The sequence below is a fragment of the Pezoporus wallicus genome, unplaced genomic scaffold (assembly GCF_028554395.1).
Source record: "Pezoporus wallicus isolate ANWC-B61680 ecotype Strahan unplaced genomic scaffold, APGP_CSIRO_Pwel_v1 contig_3952, whole genome shotgun sequence".
NCBI lineage: Eukaryota > Metazoa > Chordata > Aves > Psittaciformes > Psittacidae > Pezoporus > Pezoporus wallicus.
The window spans coordinates 6,833,647-6,854,157 of NW_026635034.1; the positions used below are offsets into that span (position 1 = coordinate 6,833,647).

Here is a 20,511-nt window from a genome sequence, read left to right on the forward strand (position 1 = left end):
TCCTGACATCAACAGGACATGGTATTACCCTAACACAGGCTACTTCAAATCAATCTTTCATTTTCTTTGCCACCACACTTTCCCAGTGCCTTCCCTGAAGGATGGGTTTTTTTTTCCTGCTAATACAAAGACAATTTGTGAAGTCTTAATTCCCTTCCACTCCAGTTCAGATCTAGGCTTCTCATGTAACCCTAGCTGTAACTCTCCCAGAGTAAGCTAGCACTCCTGCCAGGCAGATGTGCAGAGATCCGCACAGCGTTAACCCCTCCAGGTCGTACATACAGTCCCCAACCCTGTTTGTCCCTTTTGGTCTTGGAAAGGCTTCAGGCCACAGTCACTGCAGCACTCCCCACAGTCACACCCCCACCATCACACACAAGTTACACCTGTATTTGCTAAGGAATAAGAAACGGGCCAAACACCTACAAATGGGTATCATGGCTCTAAATATCAACTGTGCACTGTTAAGTATTTGTCAGGAAACAAAAGGTTACTTAACTTCTATTTACGATTTAACCAAAATGTGACCAAATTCAGTGTATGAAATAGGAAGAACATTTTCATAACACCTAAACCACTCTCAATTTGGAAAGCCTCACTGCCAGCCTCTCTTACAGATTAACTGTTGCTGTTATTTGGCTAAGAATGTAGCATCACAAAGGTCTAAGTACCTCTTGAATACCTGCCTACTGCCTCACAGCAACATAAGGGCTGCAAGCAGCAGCTCCTAATTTAAAATGAACATTGTCAAGAGCTTTAAGACATCTTTATCTCATTATTAATCTCATCACATTTGTCTTCTATGAGAGTTTTCACTCCTCCCCTTCCTCCCAGTTTCTGGTGTTAGTCATAGTTGAGATACCTCAAAAGTGGGCAACTGCTCTGACCCAGCATGGCAAATTCTACTTTTCCACACAAAGAGTTACATAAATCCACCCAAGCCACCTTTCAGATTCATGTGGACAGCAGAAGTCTGTAAACAAGAATAAATTTATTTTAGATTCTTTAAAGATTTAATGATATACAAAATGTATACAGTATTATATCCTTATAACATTTCACCTTTCCCCATCAAACATAAAACACCATTTAAACAGCTATTGTGTTCGTGCCTTAGGTCTGTATCTATAAGATACACTACTGAATAAAAAATTTATAGAGCTATATACTGCCCTTTTAATTAAAAATTACAAATTAGTACCTATGTAACAAAAGAAAATCGCAGCATGAAACTTCAGTTGGACAACAGTTCTTCCTTGCTGAATGCTCAACAATATTTGGGACAGTTAAATTACATTTTATTGGCATGAAGGTGCATTGCAATCTCCCATACTTTACACGATGCTAATCCAACCCTAGTCTCTCTTAAATAAGTACCACAGATAACATAACATTAAAGATGTATTCTACACAATTTTAAATACATTTACAAGTTCTGTGTACATTCGGGTTTGATATACTGGTTTTACAAGCTCTTTGGAAGGCATAACTTCAGAAGCAGTCACTATATACGAGGAAAAGCACTTCCAACTTGTGTTCTCACAAGGCAACTTATTTGGACCAACACGTACTATTTCTTCTATTCAATATGTTTATACCAGTCTATCATGGCTTTGTTACTATTTGACAGTGACCTGGTAAAATTGAAATGTGTAAAACAAATTTCATTATGCACAATTAGGGCTCTATTCTTCACACACACAGGAAACAAAATACAAAAAACAAAACCCAAACCAAACAGCATTACAGCTGTGAAGCTGAATCAAGACTGAGGAGATTTGGGAGACTCTCACTATTGGAACAGATCAAGTTCCTACCTTCAACCTCAGCCTACTGGCATCACATATACACCTCATTTGGCTCTGTCCTCTTCAAAAGGCCAGATGAAAAGACATCTGGTGAGAAAATATTAGTGGAATACTTCCAAACCTACTCAAAGAATACCCTGGCATTACAGAGGTAGGTGCTTTCTCCTGTCTTTTGCTGATTGACAGTAAGTAAGACAGCTGCCAAACAGACAAAAGCATTACTTTAAAACACCAACTACCAAAATCCTTCTGGTGGAAGGCATACTGCGCACCACAGGACTACAGAGAGAAAATCCTCCATGAAACCAGAACACAATAAAAAATAAACCTTCTGCTAAAAAGCCCCTTTAAAACCAATTCTGAGATACTTGTCATTATTCCACCTTTAAAATGAGCAGCCGCCACGCAGTTCTCTGCAGATGATTATCACAAGTTCTTAGGTCCTTAGATTATGAACCAGCCAAAATCCCACTTACAAGTCAGCAATCATCGTTTTGACACATCTTTTAATTACAGTGAAGGAAAGCTAAGTGACAACTCTGTGACATTCCATGAAGTTTGGATGAAGCCGCTGATTTGGTCACATCATTAGAGCATCAATCGAATAGAATTAGCTGAATCGGATTCTTTGGTGCAGCTTCCAGGCTGAATTGTCAATTCAGGGGATTCATCCTGAGGAAATATGATCTTGTCAGGTGTGTAATCATTCCTCTTCAGATCTGTACAAACAAAACAAAGTCTTATTGAATTACCATTTCTTGAGCTGGTAGAATCAATGGGGCATAAATGCCTTTCAAAGAATGGGGTATGCACATGTACTTGTAAAGGATAATTTCACTGTCTCAGAAGAGGATGCTTTTATCATGCATCTCAACAGAAGCCTAAAGCTCTGCTTTTAAAAGTGATGGAAACCTCAGAATTATTTTACTTATAGATATTACAGCGAGTATTGTGTCAGCTTCCCATGGAAATCAGATCCTTCCATGATCTGTTTTGATGTTACCAGGATTTACAACTCAAATTTACAATAAATAACATGTCTTCACGTGAGAAAGAATCTCAAAGTGTGAAATAGGCAGGAACTGTGACAGTTCCTTAGCGCTGTTCTGCTGGATCTAAAAGCCTGAATCAGAGAAACAGTTTCAAGGTTTGAGATGAGCATAGTGTCATCCATGCAGCAAAAAAATCTGAAATTACTTTAACAGAACGAATTCCTGCAGACCTGTGATTTTAAAAAGCAGCCAAAAAACAAGCAACCCCAAACATCACAGCTCATCTCAGTTACTTCATCTTAAAATGGCACATCGCTTTAGAAATAAAGTTCTAAACCTGCTGTTTACAACTTAGTCCACTTGCACAGCACCACGTAACTATTTCATTACATTTACATCATACAAGATCTGATGAGTGTCTCAGACAAAGAAATACAGCAACCAACTCTTACCAGGAAGTTTAAGTTTCCTGCAGCAGGAATTACAGTGATGCTTCGCTCTGAAGTTTTTTATTGCATCCTCTCCCAAATTGGCAGGACCAAACACCATATCATATGACCTTGGAAATAAAGTGCACATCAGCATGGGTTACAAGTGTTCTCTGGTGAAAGCTTTACACTACTTTTCTTTACACCCTTCTTTAACCTTACCTTTTTTCTCCAGCCTTTATCACAGAGGGATCTGTCAAATTTTCACCAACACCTTCAGACAGCACATGAAGAAAAAGTTAAATCTGATACATTGCATAAATGCATTAATACTGAAAAGCCTCGGCATCCTTAGCTATGACTTCTCAGCTTCCCCAAGAATACAAGCAGAAAAAACCCAACACCCCAAGCCCAACCCAATCACAAATGCTATGTGATATTCTACCCTTACAAAAATTGCCCCTAAACAAACATTTAGTACTTTTCAGATTTCTTCCACCTATTTTTACATCTGCCTGCAATTCCTAACTTCAGTTTTCACCTGCAACAAAGACGTTTCCTATCCAGTTCTCACAGCCAGAATACCCGACATCCAACTCAGGGTAAACACAGGAACTACACTGGCACTACAGGAATGTGCCAAACCCCAGAAATTTTCTTATGGTGCATATTGTTGGGAAAATATACATATATTTATATCCCCAGTGTTGCTGTGAGATTTAATGCGTATCAGAACAACAAAGCCAGTGAAGGGCCTAGAGCACGAGTCTTGTAAGTTGCAGCCAAGGGAACTGGGTTTGTTCAGCCTACAGAAAAGGTGGCTCAGGGGAGACCTTGTTGCCCTCTACAGCTACCTGAAAGGAGGCTGTAGCAAGGTGGGGGTCTCCCAAGTAACAAGTGATAGGAGAAGAGGAAATGGCCACAGGAGATTTGGATTGGATATGATGTGTAGATGTGGTGCTTAGGGACACACACAGTTTAGGGATGAACTTGGCAGTGCTGGGTTAGCAGTGGGACTTGATACTCTTAGACGTCTCTTCCAACATCAACCACCATGGGTTCAGATTAACTACACTAAAATGCACTAAAAAATGTTTGCTATTTATTACAGACATACACATCCTTAATAAAACACTATCACAAAAGAAATTACCACATACTGTGGCCCCAATCCGTTTCAAAATAAGCACATTACCTTGCAGATCTAGTACCAACAATTCTCCTCTTGTATACTCATACGTCCAGTGGCTGAAAGCTAGCATAACCTCCTCCAGCATGTTAGTTGGAATTATTTCATCACCATTATTGTTGTTATATTTTCTGAACTCTCCAGTCATGCACTCTTCAACTGCAAACCACTGGCCAGCAGAGTGGCAATATAACAGGAAAACTTCCAGGAACCTAGTAAAAAGCATATTTAATGAATAGATTTCCAAAATAAATAGAAAATATATCACTGCTACTAGATTTTTTTTGTTTCACTAATAATTGTGTAATAGTTTCAAGTTATTCAGAAGTCATTTATGTTCTTCAATTAGAATCATAGAATAGTTAGGGTTGGAAAGGACCTTAAGATCATCCAGTTCCAACCCCCCCTGCCATGGGCAGGGACACCTCACACTAAACCATGCCACCCAAGGCTCTGTCCAGCCTGGCCTTGAATGCCACCAGGGATGGAGCATTCACAACCTCCCTGGGCAACCCATTCCAGTGCCTCACCACCCTAACAGGAAAAGAATTTCTTCCTTAGATCCAATCTAAACTTCCCCTGTTTAAGTTTTAACCTGTTACCCCTTGTCCTGTCACTACAGTCCCTAATGAAGAGTCCCTCCCCAGCATCCCTATAGGCCCCCTTCAGATACTGGAAGGCTGCTATGAGGTCTCCACGCAGCCTTCTCTTCTCCTGGCTGAACAGCCCCAACCTCCTCCGCCTGTCTTCATACAGAACTGGTGCAAAAAAGTAACAATACAAAACACTGACAAGGATAACTCTGCTTGACACATTCATAGTAATGTCCTGAGACACCTCTATACCTTAATATATTTGATCTGTCTGTCAACAACCCTGCAGGCAGCTTCTGTGTCAAAAGCATGCCGCACGGCAGAAGTTTAAATACACTCACCTTGGAGAGTACGGAATGGATTTGGGTTTCATTTGATTGAAAGCAAAAGTGAGCTTCTGTGCTGCCCTCTGCTGCTGGATTTCCTGCAATGCAAAGCCCGTACGTCATTAGCTGCATTGTACGACAGCGAACGTTGAGGCAAACGGCAGCAGGAACAGTCCGTGTCTATTCCCACAAGGCAGAGTAACAAATTACACGATATCTGAATTCTTCTTTAAATTATGTCTACATTTGAAGTTTTTAACCCTTCAGCTCACACAGAATCCCACACTAACCTTTGTTTAAATAAGTATACACTAGTTTGAGGGGAGGGAGTGAGAGAGGTAGAATTCTAATTCAACATTCAATGTTTATGTTTAATAACTGACAAGGATAAAACTTACTCTCAAGCACAAGTGTAATACAGTATCCTCCTTATAAATGCTTGACCAAGTATTCACAACTTCAGGAAGAAAAGACTTGATGATATAAAGATGTCCAGATTTCAGGATATCATACTCTGACCACGTGCATACTACTTTGAGAGCTCGACGTAAACCTCCTCCCATCTCCTCCTTACTTAAAAATTCAATTTTAGCACAGAGCCCTAGCTGTGACCAGGAAGACATGCTGTTGTTCAAGATGCTGGGAGAGCTTTCTTCAAGGCGATACACAGTGACTGGTTCACCTGCGTTACAATACAAAAAGCAAGTACTGCACTCAATTTTCCAAGTTTAAAAACACTTTAAACCTACGGTTTCTTAGACTTGAACACGCTGCTATATTATGTTGTTACTAACATCCTAAATTAACAAAAAATTTAAACAACCCAGGGGAAGACCGCTCTCCAACTTCTTTCATACAGCAGCAAAGTAGCACAGCAGTTCTGTCCTCCTAATTTGAACTATTAATGACACTGTTCAAACAGCTTTAAGAACACTGAATAAATGTTTGCTTACAGTTTATACAAACCAAGACAACTTAAAGGAATCCATCCAGAATAGTTTGCTACAAAAACTGTTAGTACAATACCATCCTCACTGTATCACCTCTTCTGAGGACAACTACAATTAAATACAGATGTCCTAATGAAGTGAGCTGCCCTAGAAAAGGTGTCATACTCATTTACATTTCTGAGTGTTGCAAGACCAACACTAGACTTCCTTTTGCGCATTAAGACTTTTCACACTTACTGTATGCAAGTGTGGAATCTGGCTTAATCATTCTGCATTAGAATGTATCTGCACAGAGTTTACTTTTGTTTTCTTCCCTCAAAAGACCACCATGAAGCAGCAACAAGGAGTACAATTCTTACCTCTTGGAGGCACAGGAGTAAATGGAATGCTCTGTGATAATCTCATCAAGTTATTTCTTTCTACAGCTAGAGGAAAATTACAGTATTTGTTAAAGATCTAATAAGTATCAATAAAAACATGAACATGAGTTCATAAGAGGAACTAACCTGAATAATAGTAATTGATATCCATGATAGGCTTGAAAGGAGAAGCAATGCCTGAAAGAGATTTTTAAAATAATAGTAATAATGATAATCACACTATTATGCTAGTTCCAAATGATCAGTAGTTAAATACATTCTCATGGAGACCCGAACAGCTGCTTGTATGAACGCCTCCCAGCTTGTTTACAGCAGAAACAAACTTACCATTCAATGCATCTTCTTCAGAAGGCCTGTGAAATGCCACAAAAACAGTCATTACTACTTGAAAACTTAACTGTGTATTCACCGATTCTGACACATCATCCTAGGTCACCCTGTTAACCTCACAACACTACTTTTATCCTAATTTTCAAGGGCAGTACAGGTTTCTTAATTACAAAGCAGTAATGGAAGGCTGTTAAGTAATCTCATGTTTTCAGAGCTCTACTTTAAATATCACCAAGTCACGCACAACATTATGCAAAGTTTGCATCACAAGCGCTCTTTCCCACAGAGGTGCTTTTAATTAACTTGTCCACAAGAGCTTACCCTTCTGTTATCAGGTTAATCAGGTAATGGCTTTAACAGTTAACTCAGGGGATAATTGGCAACAAGAGCAACGTCTGCACAATTCCAGAGAAGGTTTACTGTTTGGAAGGCTGGGGAAAGTCCTTTACCAGGAAGCTAGCTCCTTAATAAGTGTCAACACAGTCATTTTCATTTAAGGGCATGTTTTGCCCTCTGACATGTGACCCCATTAATCTAAATAGAACCTGTCAAAGCATTCCAGTGAACACATTCAGTTATTTATTAGGGGAAAAAAAAGCCCTAAAGCCTTGTTTTTTCATTAAATGCAACTGAACACCACCACAGTCAAAGACAACACACAAAAAAACCCAAATGGAAATACAGAGTAATAAAATTGCTCCATTAGTAGAAAGCTTACTTACATTTGACCGCTATTTGAAGGTCTACCTTGTAACCAATCCTTTGGAATAAAAGAAAGGAAAAACAAAGAAGGTTTCAGTTTTGTAAGGAAAGAAGAGCATATTTAATTGGGGCTGGTGTAGAAATGTATTTTAAGACCTTCCAGTACAGCCTATTTATTGGAAATACTTCATCAGACTGTACTGAACTGCAGTTGAATGCAAAGACTCTAATAAAAGTTAGAAATGGTAACTACAATTAAAAGGATAAGGCTGTATATTCACAGAATCACAGAATGGCTGCAGTTGGAAGGGACCATTGGAGGTCACCTAGTCCAACATCCTTGCTCAAGCACAAGCAGGGTCACCTACAGCACATTACTCAGGATTGCTTCCAGATGACTCTTGAATATCTCCAGGGAAGGAGACTCCACAACCTCTCAGGGCAACCTATTCCAATGCTCAGTCACCCTCACAGTGAAGTTCTTCCTTGTGTTCAGGTGGAACTCCATGTTTTAGTTAATGCCCATTGCATCTGACCTATTGCCTGGTACCACTGAGAAAAATCTGGCACCCTCCTCTTGACACCCTCCTTTCATATACTTATATACTCATCAGATTCCTCCTGAGCCTCTTCTTCTCTAGGCTAAACAGGCCCAGCTCCCTCAGCCTTTCCTCATCAGGGACATGCTCCAGACTGATCATCATTCTACCAGCCCTCTGATGGACCCTTTCCAATAGTTCCTTGTCTTCCTTGTACTGGGGAGCCCAGAACAGGACACAGTACTCCAGTGAGGCCTCACGAGGGCCGCACAGAGGAGAACTACCTCCCTCAACCTGTTGGGAATGCTCTTACTAATGCACCCAAGGATACCACTGGCCTTCTTGGCCAGAAGGCCACACTGCTGGCTCATGGTTAACTTATCCACCAGGACACTCAGGTCCCTCTCCACAGAGCTGTTTTCCAGCAGGTCAGCCCCCAACCTGTACTGGTGCATGCGGTTATTCCTCCCCAGGTGCAGGACCCTGCACTTGCCTTTGCTGAATTCCATGAGGTTCATCTCTGCCCATCTCTCCAGCCTTTTCAGGTCTTGCTGAATGACAGCACAGCCTTCTGGTTTATCAGTCACTCCTCCCAGTGTTGTACCATCAGCGAACTTGCTGAGAAGGCACTCTATGCCTCCATCCAAGTCATTGATGAATAAGTTTAACAGTCCTGGACCTTCTATTGACCCCTGAGGGACACTGCTAGTTACAGGTCTCCAACTACACATTGTGCTACTGACAACCCTCTGAGCTCCACCATTCTTGCAGTTCTCAATCCACCTCACCATCCACCTATACAGCCCATACTTCCTGAGCTCGCCTAGGAGGATGTCACGGGAGACAGTGTCAAAAGCCCTACTGAAGTCCAGGTAGACAGCATCCACTGCTCTCCCCTCATCCATCCATCCAGTTGTCCCACTGCAGAAGGCAATTAGATTGTTTAAGCATGATTTCCCTTTGGTGAATCTATGCTGACTACTCCTGATCACCTTCACTAGTGTTTTATGGATTATATAAGCAATTCTCTTCTCAAACAATAAGTGGGAGTTTTTTCCCATAAACAGAAGGAAACGTAGGTTTTCACAGTGAGAATATACACAAAATGTTGTCAAGAACACACACTTCTTCTCTGAGCCAAAACAGGCCTCCTTCTGTTGCCTCTGAACAAATGAATCCACAAATCAGTATTACTCTTTACAAAACCTGTTTCTTCTATTTGCTCAGTTTCTAGTTCTGCTTAACAACAACAAAAAAGTTGATACAAACCGTCAGTAGGGCTGCTTTGGAGTCTACCTGCTGAGTGTCTTCAGTCGATGCCCTTCTACTCTTGCTGTATACTATGAATGAAAGAGATTTGTAACTGGACAAAGAATAGCATGTGTCATTGTTAGCTACCTATTTCCTAACAAAGTGAGCAACTAGACAGCTTAATGTGGTTCATTAAAAAAAGCCTGATCCACAAGTATTTGATCTTTGCAAGTTTCCAGCACAGCCCTGATTACATCACTTAGCTTTTTATGACTCTAGCTATCTGTGCCAAATACAAGGTAACAGAATTCAGCTGGCATGACTAGAAGAACCACAAGGAGACACAGGAGCAAATTAAAGTAGCACCAACCATGAAAATATCTTAAGACACTTTAACTTCTTGTGTTTCCTTTGCATGTTCTTGGAATACACATTATCAACACAATTTATAGATAAAATTAGGTCACCTGAAGAGACAACACACTTACATTGTTCTGCATGGGCTGCCAGAGGATCAGTAGACCCACCACAAGAACTAGATTGTCTTAGACCACCATCAGTTTGAAGGCCCTAAAAAGATCAAACAAGTATCATTATTCATCATTAAAATCTGCCCAGTTCTCTTTTCTCGGACCATCAGGTTTCTTTTCATTATTATTTATTTTAACCTTCTGGATGTACCTCAAATACCTTGCACAAAAAGGTACAAGCTGAGTGCATAATTCAGTTAAAATGCTCTTCACAGCACACCATCAGCTCTGACATTTTTAGGTGCACGTTGACTACTGAGCCATACTGAAAGAGTTCTTTTAAAGAGAGCATTACACGTAAATACAACTACAGAAATGTACATTACCAGCACAAACTTCAGCTATTCTGTCACATGCCTTTGTTAGCTACCAGTTCTTATTTAAGGATGTAGTTCTGGGAGAAAGAAACTGAAGTTCAGTTTGAACCCACTGAAAATAGAAACAAATCTAGAGAAGTCTTGCCACATAAAAATTTACAGTTTATGAATGGAATTTCCTCAAGGATATATTCCTTAATAATAATCACATACTTTATGAGTATCTACGGAGGTGGTCTGCTTTTGACAACAAAATATTTCTTTTGTAAAAAAGGAGAAAGGCAGTTTCATCACAAACAGAACTACACATCAAGTGACATAGGGCTGGAACATTCTTCACAACCAGTTTATTAATTCCAACAATTACCTAAATAAAATGTAAAAACCTCAAGATTTTGAACAATAAAAGGCAGAACTTGGAATGTTCTATGAACTATGCCCTGCTTTTGATTCCAAGATTTATAACAATTAGGAAATCATTACCACCCTTTTTCACCCTTATACACACACACACACCTGAACACATACACACATGCCTGTGTGTATGTGAATGTGTGTCAAAAACATGGGTAACTGTGTGTGTTTATGTATACATACACACATACATATACATATAGGTGTGTATATATATACACATACATACATATGAATGTAAGAGAAAGACTATTTCTTTCCATCCCTGAACACTCTACTGCAATGCAACACAGAGAATGCACCTGTTGGAAGTATCTTCTGAAGACCCATTTTTAGGTCTATATGCATTTCAGCGTTCAGCATACATCTTCATCATCTTACAACCAATGACTGTAGCGCCTACAGGAAAGGTTAGAATCAAACCGGTCCCACCGGTAAAGATGGGATAACTCTGTTACTAAGCATCTAAGAACAGCAATACTGTCTGGAAATGCTACTGGATTTTTCATCCCAATAGTGTCAAATACCAGAATGATTTAGACCTACATCAAGGAGACATCCAGCTGTATTTGTACAAAGGTTCAACTGTACAACTTTTTTTCCCTGTTTTCACTGTAAAGAATACATTCAGTATCTGGTGAAAATAATGTCTCAATAAATGGAAACCTTCACTACTTACTTGAAGTCTGGTTGTCTCTATGCCCTCCAGTATTGCTTTTTTGAAGTCTTCCTGTTGCTCCTGTTAAAGAAAGAACAAAGCAAACTGTAAACATTATTACCAGAAAACCTATGCCAAAAATACACACACACTAAAAGCTTTAAGGTCACACATTATACTTATCAGACAATCCAGATCAACAGAACACTGACATTGCAAATGGTCATCATGCAATTCTCAAGTCAGATTCTCCCTCAGCTGAGGGGTAACTGCAAATGGTAACTCATATTTACTAATTTAACAGCTACAGTGAGAAAACTTGCCTTTTTACACATTTTATAGCATTCAGAAGACAAGTCAGTTATGATTAGTCACTCTCTGTTTAGCTATTTTTATTCTTTCAGAACATGGAAATTATACATACATTTGAGTTTATGACAAGTTTATTAGAAAGGCCTTTTCTTCTTGGAAGCATAATGAACAACTTTTGTCACTTTAAAAAATCAGATACATTATCATCTTGCTCTATAAAATATAAATAACTGAAATCTTCCTAAATGCTGATCTTGAAATTTATGAGTGCCACATGTTTCATTAAACACTAATTACAGGATAATTTTATCTCAATTCACAGTTGTAGTCATCTCAGCTTTCACAACCTGAGTTTTGTTTAATATTTCATTAGTATCACATTATGAAACAGTCAGTACTTGATGTGTAGTTAAGGTCGCATGAGTTTTCACTAGATTTTTTTTAAATCACAAACCAGACACACAATCCTTCCAGGGTGCATTTTGCAAGTTCTTTGATTTTATTTGCACTTAGACTTTCTCAAAATGCATTGCGAAGTTGTGGTTAAAGGAGAATTATCCCCATTAACACATCTAACAGAATGTCTTCCATGCTTACCTCAATATCAGCACTTCTCTCTTTCATTTTGCTTGCCACCTCTTTAAACCGCTGTAACTCCATGCTGTCTCTGTGACCTTTGACACAGTGAATTCAAAAAGAGTATTCAAAATCAAAGGCAACCTCCAATGTTCTGACCATGCCAATAGTTTCATCACCATAGCACAGGGTTACAAACAGTCTAGAGTTCTGTGTCCCTGTTTGCACCAGAGAAGACTTTCTAAACACACTAAAGTAAAAATCAGTGTAATAAAATATTAACAAGAATATTGATTTTCCTGCGTTAAGGTGTGGATTACCACAATTCAAAAAGTAAAACTAACATTTTAAAGTTTTACTCGAGGGGATGTTCCTCACATGGAAGGAACAGGGCAGTCTGAATTACAGGATTTTTCTGTATGCATGACAAATGAAGGGAAAATGTAGGCAATTTTCTTGAGGTAGCTTTTACAATATACCCTTCATCCTCCCAGTTGCAGGAAATACTTTTCAGAATTTTACCAAGCATGTGGCTTTCTAATGAAAAAAAAATATCTACTTGGCTTCACAATGGAAAGCTGCACTGTACCACAAGCTTTATAAAACATGGACAGTGAGAATGAAGAGTATGTTCTAAATGCTAGAGAGGTCAGAGGACCACACACTGAAAGGTTGGCTTCAGCAAAATAAGTATAGTTAGTATTCAAAGTTATTAGTGGTGAAGTATATTTAAGGGTTAGGTAAGAGTCAGACAAACACTGTCCCTTATTTCTGTTTAGTCTTGCTTTCTGAATTAAAAAGTTTTCTTTTTTTAAACCATAAGGATATGATCAACAAATAAGCTCGTGAGTGTACAAATGTGTAGATACTCTTCCTACACATACACAAATATAAAATGATAGTGCATGTAGGTAACTACTTAGAATTCCAAGTTTCACAGAGTAGAACAAACTCTTGTCTAAAGATTTAAATTTTTATGTCCTCAACAAACCTTTCTGGGCAAGACAAACCTCTGCAGGCAACCTGACAACTCCAGATTGTGATCTTCTGCCATACACTAGGCGTACTTAAAGCATTATCTACTTCATAGAAATCAGTTAGTAAACCCACACCTGTGTTTTGCAATGAATCTGCCACTGTTTTACTGTTCAAATATGCAAGTAACTCTGACCAGAAATGTGCATGGTTTTGCTGTTAAGCAAAACTCGAGCAGAGGCATAACGCTGTATTTAATAAGAGGCCTTTGGAAGCTTCCAGAACAACTGCCAAAAGATACATTAGCTTAGGCAACAGTGGAAGATCCCAGTTACAACAGTGTTTAGAAAAACAGTATAGGAGGATCCCTCAGCTTGACACAGATAACCACAAAGATACTTGTTCAGGATTCCATCAGCCTAAGAAGTGTTCTGTAATTACGTCAAGAAATAGACAATATTTTTGATTTATGCAATGAGAAGGTAGGAGCTTTATGAGTCACAAAAAGTTTGTCTACAGTGCCCGTACCAAGTTGTAGAGCTGCTAATTGCACAGAACTGCTACACTCAACTGGCTAATGTTTTTCAGAAAAATATTGTCTATATGACAGAATTATAAAGAAATTATAATTAAAGTTAAAACAAATACATTCAAGCAACACAGGGAAATTAGAGATGTTAAAAGCAAAAAGAAGCAGAGCAAAATGGTAGAATAAAGTCACCTGCAACCAGAATACACCCAAAATACCATACAATTCTTGATAAGTCAAACCTTGTGGCTTAGATTTGGTCCACAGTTTATGAAGCAGTCCCATAAGGATGTTAGAACATAAATCTTGGTTTTGTAGTTCCATTGCATGGACATGCTGACTTTTGGAAAGTTCATCTTTAATATTCAATTTTCCATGTGAGCCGCTACAGTTGACTGCTGATGTCAAGTCGCCAGTTGACAAAGAGAACTTCCTTTGGGGGTTGCTCTTCGATAAGTTGACAGTGGACTGGTGATCACATTTGTCAACTCTGCAGCTGTAGTTACCATTAGTGTCACTCTCATCATGAATGAAACCACAATTAACGTATCCTCCATTTTCAACACAAGGTTGGGTGAAAGCAAGGCAAGCAGAGCCAGAAGCAAGAGGATAAGAGCAGCTAATAATGACTGCAGGACATTCAGAATCTACTTTGTTATACTTACCCACGAATGCACCAAATTCTACATTATTATCTCCTTCTGTAGCCTTAGAGAAAACAGTCTCTTCACGCTTTGCTGAAGAATCCAGCTGACTTTTGCAACTGGGCCGAGATGGAGTACTAACAAAAAACTTAGCTGTTGGGGATGTTACATGTGGCATGCTGTTGGATGAATTGCCTAATTTTTTACTTTTACTAGTGGATTTTGAGATCTCTGAAGTCTGTATTCGCTGGCGAAGCTCTGTAGGGGAAACAGCATTTGAAAATAAGGCACTGCCTGAGGAACCTGCCTCTTGGAAGTTTTTCTCTTCTCTTCGGGGAACTGGAGCTAACTCCTGACCAATTGTCTTATGCTGAGGATCTCTTTCATCACGTAAAGGAATATTACAGAGTAAAGCATTATTACTTTCAAGGCCTCCTTGTGGAAAAGAACCAAAGACATTTCCAATGCTGTGCTTTTTCCACACCGAAGATCTTAGAGAGCCATCCTCAATGAGGTTTTGTGCCAAATGTTTTGAAATGCTCAATTCCCGGGTGATTTCATTATGAACCTTGCTAGCTTCTGAAGCTTTCTGTGCAGTAAGTGTTTTCAGAGTATCCACAGTTAGAGCAGAGAGATCCTGTAGGTGGCCAATCTGTGAATCTAAAGACTGCAATGACCGTTTTATGTAGTTGACACGATCACCAACTTCCTTTATCTGAATGCACATTTGTTCCACCCTAAGAAAGATCAAATTATGAAATAGCTATGAAAGGTATTTTTCTCAATACGCAAAAGAAACATCTTTGTAACACTTTCTGCCCATTTAATGAGGAAAAAACTGCTGAAATTTCAAGATAGCATTCACTACAGTATGTACATTTGTACATATTTGAATCACAAATTAAACAACAAAAAATATCAACAGAGGGCCTACAGCACTTTTTCAAATTTATTCAGTTTATTAAAGAATCATGAGAAACTAAATAATATGATTGCTTCAGCTTACTGAGTGCTGCTCAGGAAGCATCAATCCCATATTAGTTTCTGCACAGCAACAGAAAGACATCATCTAAAGTTTGCCTAAATACTCCAGTTCTTGAGCCGCATTTTGCTCCCCTTAAAGCACATGTGAAAAGCCTGAAGAAATTCTAAGCTCCTATATTCAACAATTTTATTTGTAAATATTCTACCTTTCAAATGTGACTCGAATCCTCTCCTCACTGCCAGAATGAAACTGATCATCTTTCTCATTGAAATACATCTCAACACAAAGCTCTTCAAAATCATGAAGTTTCTTTTGATCTTCTTCTGTCAGGAAGAGCTCTAGAAAGAGATTTAACAGTTAAGAAGATGCATATATATATAGAAGCTTTTATCCCCTTTTTAGATTTTCAAAGAGTTTAATAAGAACAGAATTTTTCAGGAGGAAAAAAAAAAATCTTTGCCCATTAACACTAACAGGAACTCTAATCTGGTTTTGTTTGGTTTTCTCTGAAATTACTTTGGAGATTTCTAGGGGCTGTGAATTATACTACTCAGAAACACTGAAACTTTGAATAGAAATAGTTTTAACCAATATTAAAACCATGGAAAATTAAGTCCTTCTTTGACTTTCTTGAGAATACACATAATTAAGAACATAGCACTTTTCTGACAGTTTGCTTTAATCATATAAAAAAAATACTGCCTTTTTTGGATAATAACTGTTCATACTTGGTCCATCTGAAGTCTTGTCGGTCTTTCTTCTTTTACATACACAACAGAACAGGGAAGCCATGTGGCTAAGAATAATAAGTGGCGGAGGCAGAACAGGTTTCTCATGGTAGGCCATAATGAAATGATAGCGTTGATACTTCCACACAATGTTTGAAATTGCCTTGACTTGTAAATACACGTTGCTGAAAGGGAACAGAAGAACAGAAGAAATATTAACACATCAAGGTGGCTTTTGGGGTGGTGGGAGGGGAGGTGGGTGTTGGTGTTTGGTTTTGGGGTTTTTTCTTTAAACAATCCTGAATTCTGAAGCTAGTTGAGTAAGAGACAAAAGCAAATACTTGGGTTTTTTACTACAGATTATTTTAGTGGAAAACACATTCAAGAAAATACTAGGGTCCAAAGCAAGGGCAGGGTTAAACAATTCTCATCCAGTAACATCTCAGTACCTTTCCTCAGAAATAAGTTACACTGAGATAAAATTTCAAGCTTGTCAAACAAACATTTCTAGCTAAACCTAGGTTTTGCATCAGACCACATAAATTCTGCAGCCTGTCGCTCCTCAATGTTAATGCTCATAGTGAGCTTAGTTAAATTTCAGTGAGCTGTTTATTCCTATAAATCAAACACAGAACTGTAAGACAATTTTCTATTCAACTCAACCAACTAAAGAAAATTAAATGAATTTAGGAACAACAGTAAAAATACAGATCAAGAAATGATTCTGTTTCATTTTTGAGAAGTTACAAAATACTTTCAAATTCACTTAAACTTCTGATTCCCCAAGCCTCATAGATATGACATGTACCCTTCACATTACACATTTTCTCACAGACTTGCAGTGATGAGGAGATGAGGACCAGCCTTAGAACCTGAAAATACTTCCAGCAAATGGGATTGCTTTGAATTGGCATCAGTTCCTTTTATCTTGTCATCTTATTGCAGTGACATGGTAACTTATCAAAGCAAAAATTAACAATTATCCATATACTTACTTGAAAAATGCGATAAGGAGATTAACCATAATTATGTACTGTACAAAGAGGTAGACAGCTTGAAGAAATGGAGTCAACCATGTTCCTGGGCCACAAAGATGAGCAACTTTTTCATCAGAATTATTTGCGCACACTGTGTTGGGAAAAAGATACAGAGAAGAATACATACAACTTTTAGAACTCCAAGCAAGTCCAGATAGGGAAAAAATAAAAAAGGTCACTTGTAAAGACTGCTATGATACACTGGTTCTGCAATTTAAAATGTCTCCATGCATTTAGGAATATGGTAGAAAAATACAGGAGACAACGTTTCTGGTTAATACTACAGTATAATCATATTACTGAATTTTAAAAAAGAGTAATATACCACCACAGCCAAAAGTTTGGCATGACAGAAATCTTTCTAGGAATACCCTTGTAAGAAATTGCAATTAAGTGTTTGCTCATTAACAGTGTTCATGCTAAGCCATTCAAGCTTTATTAAGGATAATGAAAAGGTCAAATCAAGAAGTTACACAGCTACAACCCACAAAGAGACAATCCAAAGAATGGAATCAAGGTCAACAATACTGGGTATTTCATTTCATAAAATCAAAATTTCATAGACCTTGAGAAGACCTTATCAAAGTAAGTTTTCTCCTTACTTGCTTCAAAATTGCAGTGTCTTACCATCAATTTCATAGGCATACACTTCACCAAAAATCATCCAGTATGGATGAAACACAATATCTCTAGCAAGAGTCCAAGATGGTGACTCATCAGGATACAGTATTGCCTTCCTGGGAACACCAAAACTAAGTAGTACAAGTGCCATAATTACCACAATGTAAAACATGTTGGCCACCTATTAACACAAAAAAAAAAAGTCAGTTAACCCACAAGGTCATAATTATGATTTCACAACGTTAAACACTTTTACAGTGACTGTGGAAGCTTGACAGAATTCTATGTATACAAGGAAAAGAGTCTGAGACACTTATACTTCAGTCAGAAAATTGTTAAATAATAAACTCTGTAAAAAAAAAAAAAATCTGCCTTTTTCCTGTCTTTTCTTAGAGCATACTTATATCCTTGGCCAAAGGCAACTGAGACTATTACATTTGTAACTCAAATATCTATTGTGGATGAGTGGAAGCTTATCAAGAGAAACATTCCTTCCTAAGTGCACTCAATAGCTGCACAAAATAGATAGCTTTCCAAGGGCTGAAACACAGAACCTATGCCTCTTGCAAGAAATCAAAGTGAGAAATGAGCAACTTGATGCCCTCATTTTTAAGGAATTACAGGATTCAACTTTGTAGAAACCATTTTATAGAGCAAGAAAAACAAAAACTCTTCCACCTTCCCATATGAAGTTTTCAAGCATTAACATCTTTTAAAGATTTAAAAAAGCTCACTGACAGTAAAACTTTTATTTTTATACAGTGAATGAATATCATTTGTGTGAGAGAAGACCAGAACACAACCACAATCTATTCCCAGTTTTTTCCAGTACAAAATACAAGGTGCTTTAGGACACAAAAGAAGTTAACTCTTGCAGCAGAGAACGTAAAGGCAAGAAAACCAAGACTATAAATGCATCTCAGACCCAAAAGAGAAGCAATACTAGATGAATCAAGAAAAAAAAGGCATCATCACATTCATTCAGGTCTCTGACATCTAAGAACAATACAGACTAGAGAAGGAAGATTTGACAGTTTTTTTACACATATGTGACAGAGGAAGCTCCCTAATAAAGGAAGCCTTCTATCAATGGTTGTTTTGAAACACATCAAGTTACATTCCAGCTACCTAATTCTGCACACTGAGTTGCTGACACAGCAAACCAGGATAAGCAACCTCTTTCTCAATAGAACTTTGAAAAAAGTTGTAAATAGACACAGCAAGAAAAACATATTTCAATTTGGGAAAAAAACAGAATCAGTAACAAAAGTAGTACTTACCATTTTCCCAATCATCATAACATAAGGGCCAGCCTGTTGATTTACAGCTAGAAAATCCAGTAATCTCACATACCAAAAAATTATATTCAGACAGTATGTTATTCTTCCGGCAACAAAGACATAATTTTCTCTGTAAGTGTTTTCACCAAAATTCCCCTTTGCTCCAAATCTTAATGCAAACCCGATGAAGAAAGTGACAATGGCAACTGTGTCACTGATATTGAAGTAATCACTGAACCACACTTTAATCTTCTGATTAATCTTCCCAGCCTCTGACATAAATATCTGCAATAAAAGTAAAAGCCATGGTCACACTCACTACACAGGGACCCGCACGGAAATATATGAATTACTATCATTTTTATACTTGCAAAAATGAAATAGCTATTTACATGTATAGCTGTTTTAAACTGAGAAATCCAAACCAGTGTTTTAACTGTGTCAGCTTCATGACAAAGGCAAGAAGGATGTACGTTTCCTCCTGCTGAACAATTTAAAAAGGAATTTTGGTTTTAGGGAGCATTTTTTGGTTGGTTGGGTTTATCTGCATTTGTTTCTACTTTTGAGACAGTTGCTATTACAAAAATGAGCCCTTCTTTCCACCCCTTTAGTTGGGCCTGAGGAACCCAAAATTTCTGTCATTTGAAAATTCGTATAAAACTTCTCTAAAGTTTCTTAGGTTCTCTTGTTTCCAAACACAATTGAAAGCATACTGTTTTAATTGACAAAGAAAACTAAAATCCCACATTGCTACAGACATACCTCACGAATTTTCTCAATTGCTGACGTGAAAATGTAAGCAATAACAATCCACTCTTGAACGGATGGCAATTCTTCCATTTTTACAAGAACCACAAATGTGTAGAGCATGAGGAATCCTAAGTATGCCAACTAAAAAAAGCAATGAAAATTATACATGTTATTACTCAAGGGCTCTTTATAGATGTTCATGGACTCTTTTGATGTGGTATACAACAAAAGCTTCAAGTAGGATTATAGTACTATATTTACCCTTTTAAGCGGACAAGTAATTATTTTTAAGGGGATAAAACCATTTTCTTCTTAGAAGAGGAAAAATAGCTGTAATAAGCTATTTAGTGTTAGCAAAGCTTTGTTCTTATTACAGCTAGTTTTCCTTTGGTACAGTTTTTAGAGTTTCTATTACAGTAATTTAAACAAAGCTGTGCACAAACACTTTAGTCTAATAAATGACTATAGAACTCCTGCTAGCAACTGATGAAATAATTACCCAGGATAGATGAAAAATGTTCACGCTAATTACTCGTAACAACAAAAAAGTACTTCTCAAAGCCAACATGATGAACTAGGAAAAAAAACCCTGAACCACGGAGCACTGCATGTGCATATGCATTTCTTCAAAACCAAGTACTTCTCATTTCCAGCCTAGCAAGGTAAG

The 20,511-nt window shown here is 38.0% G+C and overlaps 2 protein-coding genes across 2 annotated transcripts in view; one reads left to right on the forward strand and one right to left on the reverse strand.

Moving 5' to 3' along the window:
• The window catches only part of LOC130592441 (nicotinamide riboside kinase 2-like), a 136,432-nt gene that overhangs the window by 22,972 nt on the left and 92,949 nt on the right, over positions 1 to 20,511 (forward strand). The gene's annotated exons all lie outside the window — the stretch shown is intronic.
• Positions 973 to 20,511, reverse strand: part of TRPM7 (transient receptor potential cation channel subfamily M member 7) — a 58,690-nt gene continuing 39,151 nt past the window's right edge. The window contains exons 20-40 of the mRNA XM_057396591.1: positions 19,857 to 19,985; positions 19,095 to 19,379; positions 17,821 to 17,995; positions 17,152 to 17,284; positions 16,157 to 16,341; positions 15,634 to 15,766; positions 14,465 to 15,180; positions 12,317 to 12,393; positions 11,429 to 11,488; positions 9,977 to 10,058; positions 9,507 to 9,577; positions 7,719 to 7,756; positions 6,994 to 7,019; positions 6,793 to 6,843; positions 6,646 to 6,711; positions 5,735 to 6,018; positions 5,352 to 5,434; positions 4,424 to 4,629; positions 3,451 to 3,502; positions 3,253 to 3,359; positions 973 to 2,527 (exon numbers count right to left, since the gene is read on the reverse strand). Coding sequence (XP_057252574.1) covers positions 2,397 to 2,527; positions 3,253 to 3,359; positions 3,451 to 3,502; positions 4,424 to 4,629; positions 5,352 to 5,434; positions 5,735 to 6,018; positions 6,646 to 6,711; positions 6,793 to 6,843; positions 6,994 to 7,019; positions 7,719 to 7,756; positions 9,507 to 9,577; positions 9,977 to 10,058; positions 11,429 to 11,488; positions 12,317 to 12,393; positions 14,465 to 15,180; positions 15,634 to 15,766; positions 16,157 to 16,341; positions 17,152 to 17,284; positions 17,821 to 17,995; positions 19,095 to 19,379; positions 19,857 to 19,985 — 3,090 coding nt within the window. The 3' untranslated portion in view covers positions 973 to 2,396. The remainder of the gene's footprint in view (positions 2,528 to 3,252; positions 3,360 to 3,450; positions 3,503 to 4,423; positions 4,630 to 5,351; positions 5,435 to 5,734; positions 6,019 to 6,645; positions 6,712 to 6,792; positions 6,844 to 6,993; positions 7,020 to 7,718; positions 7,757 to 9,506; positions 9,578 to 9,976; positions 10,059 to 11,428; positions 11,489 to 12,316; positions 12,394 to 14,464; positions 15,181 to 15,633; positions 15,767 to 16,156; positions 16,342 to 17,151; positions 17,285 to 17,820; positions 17,996 to 19,094; positions 19,380 to 19,856; positions 19,986 to 20,511) is intronic.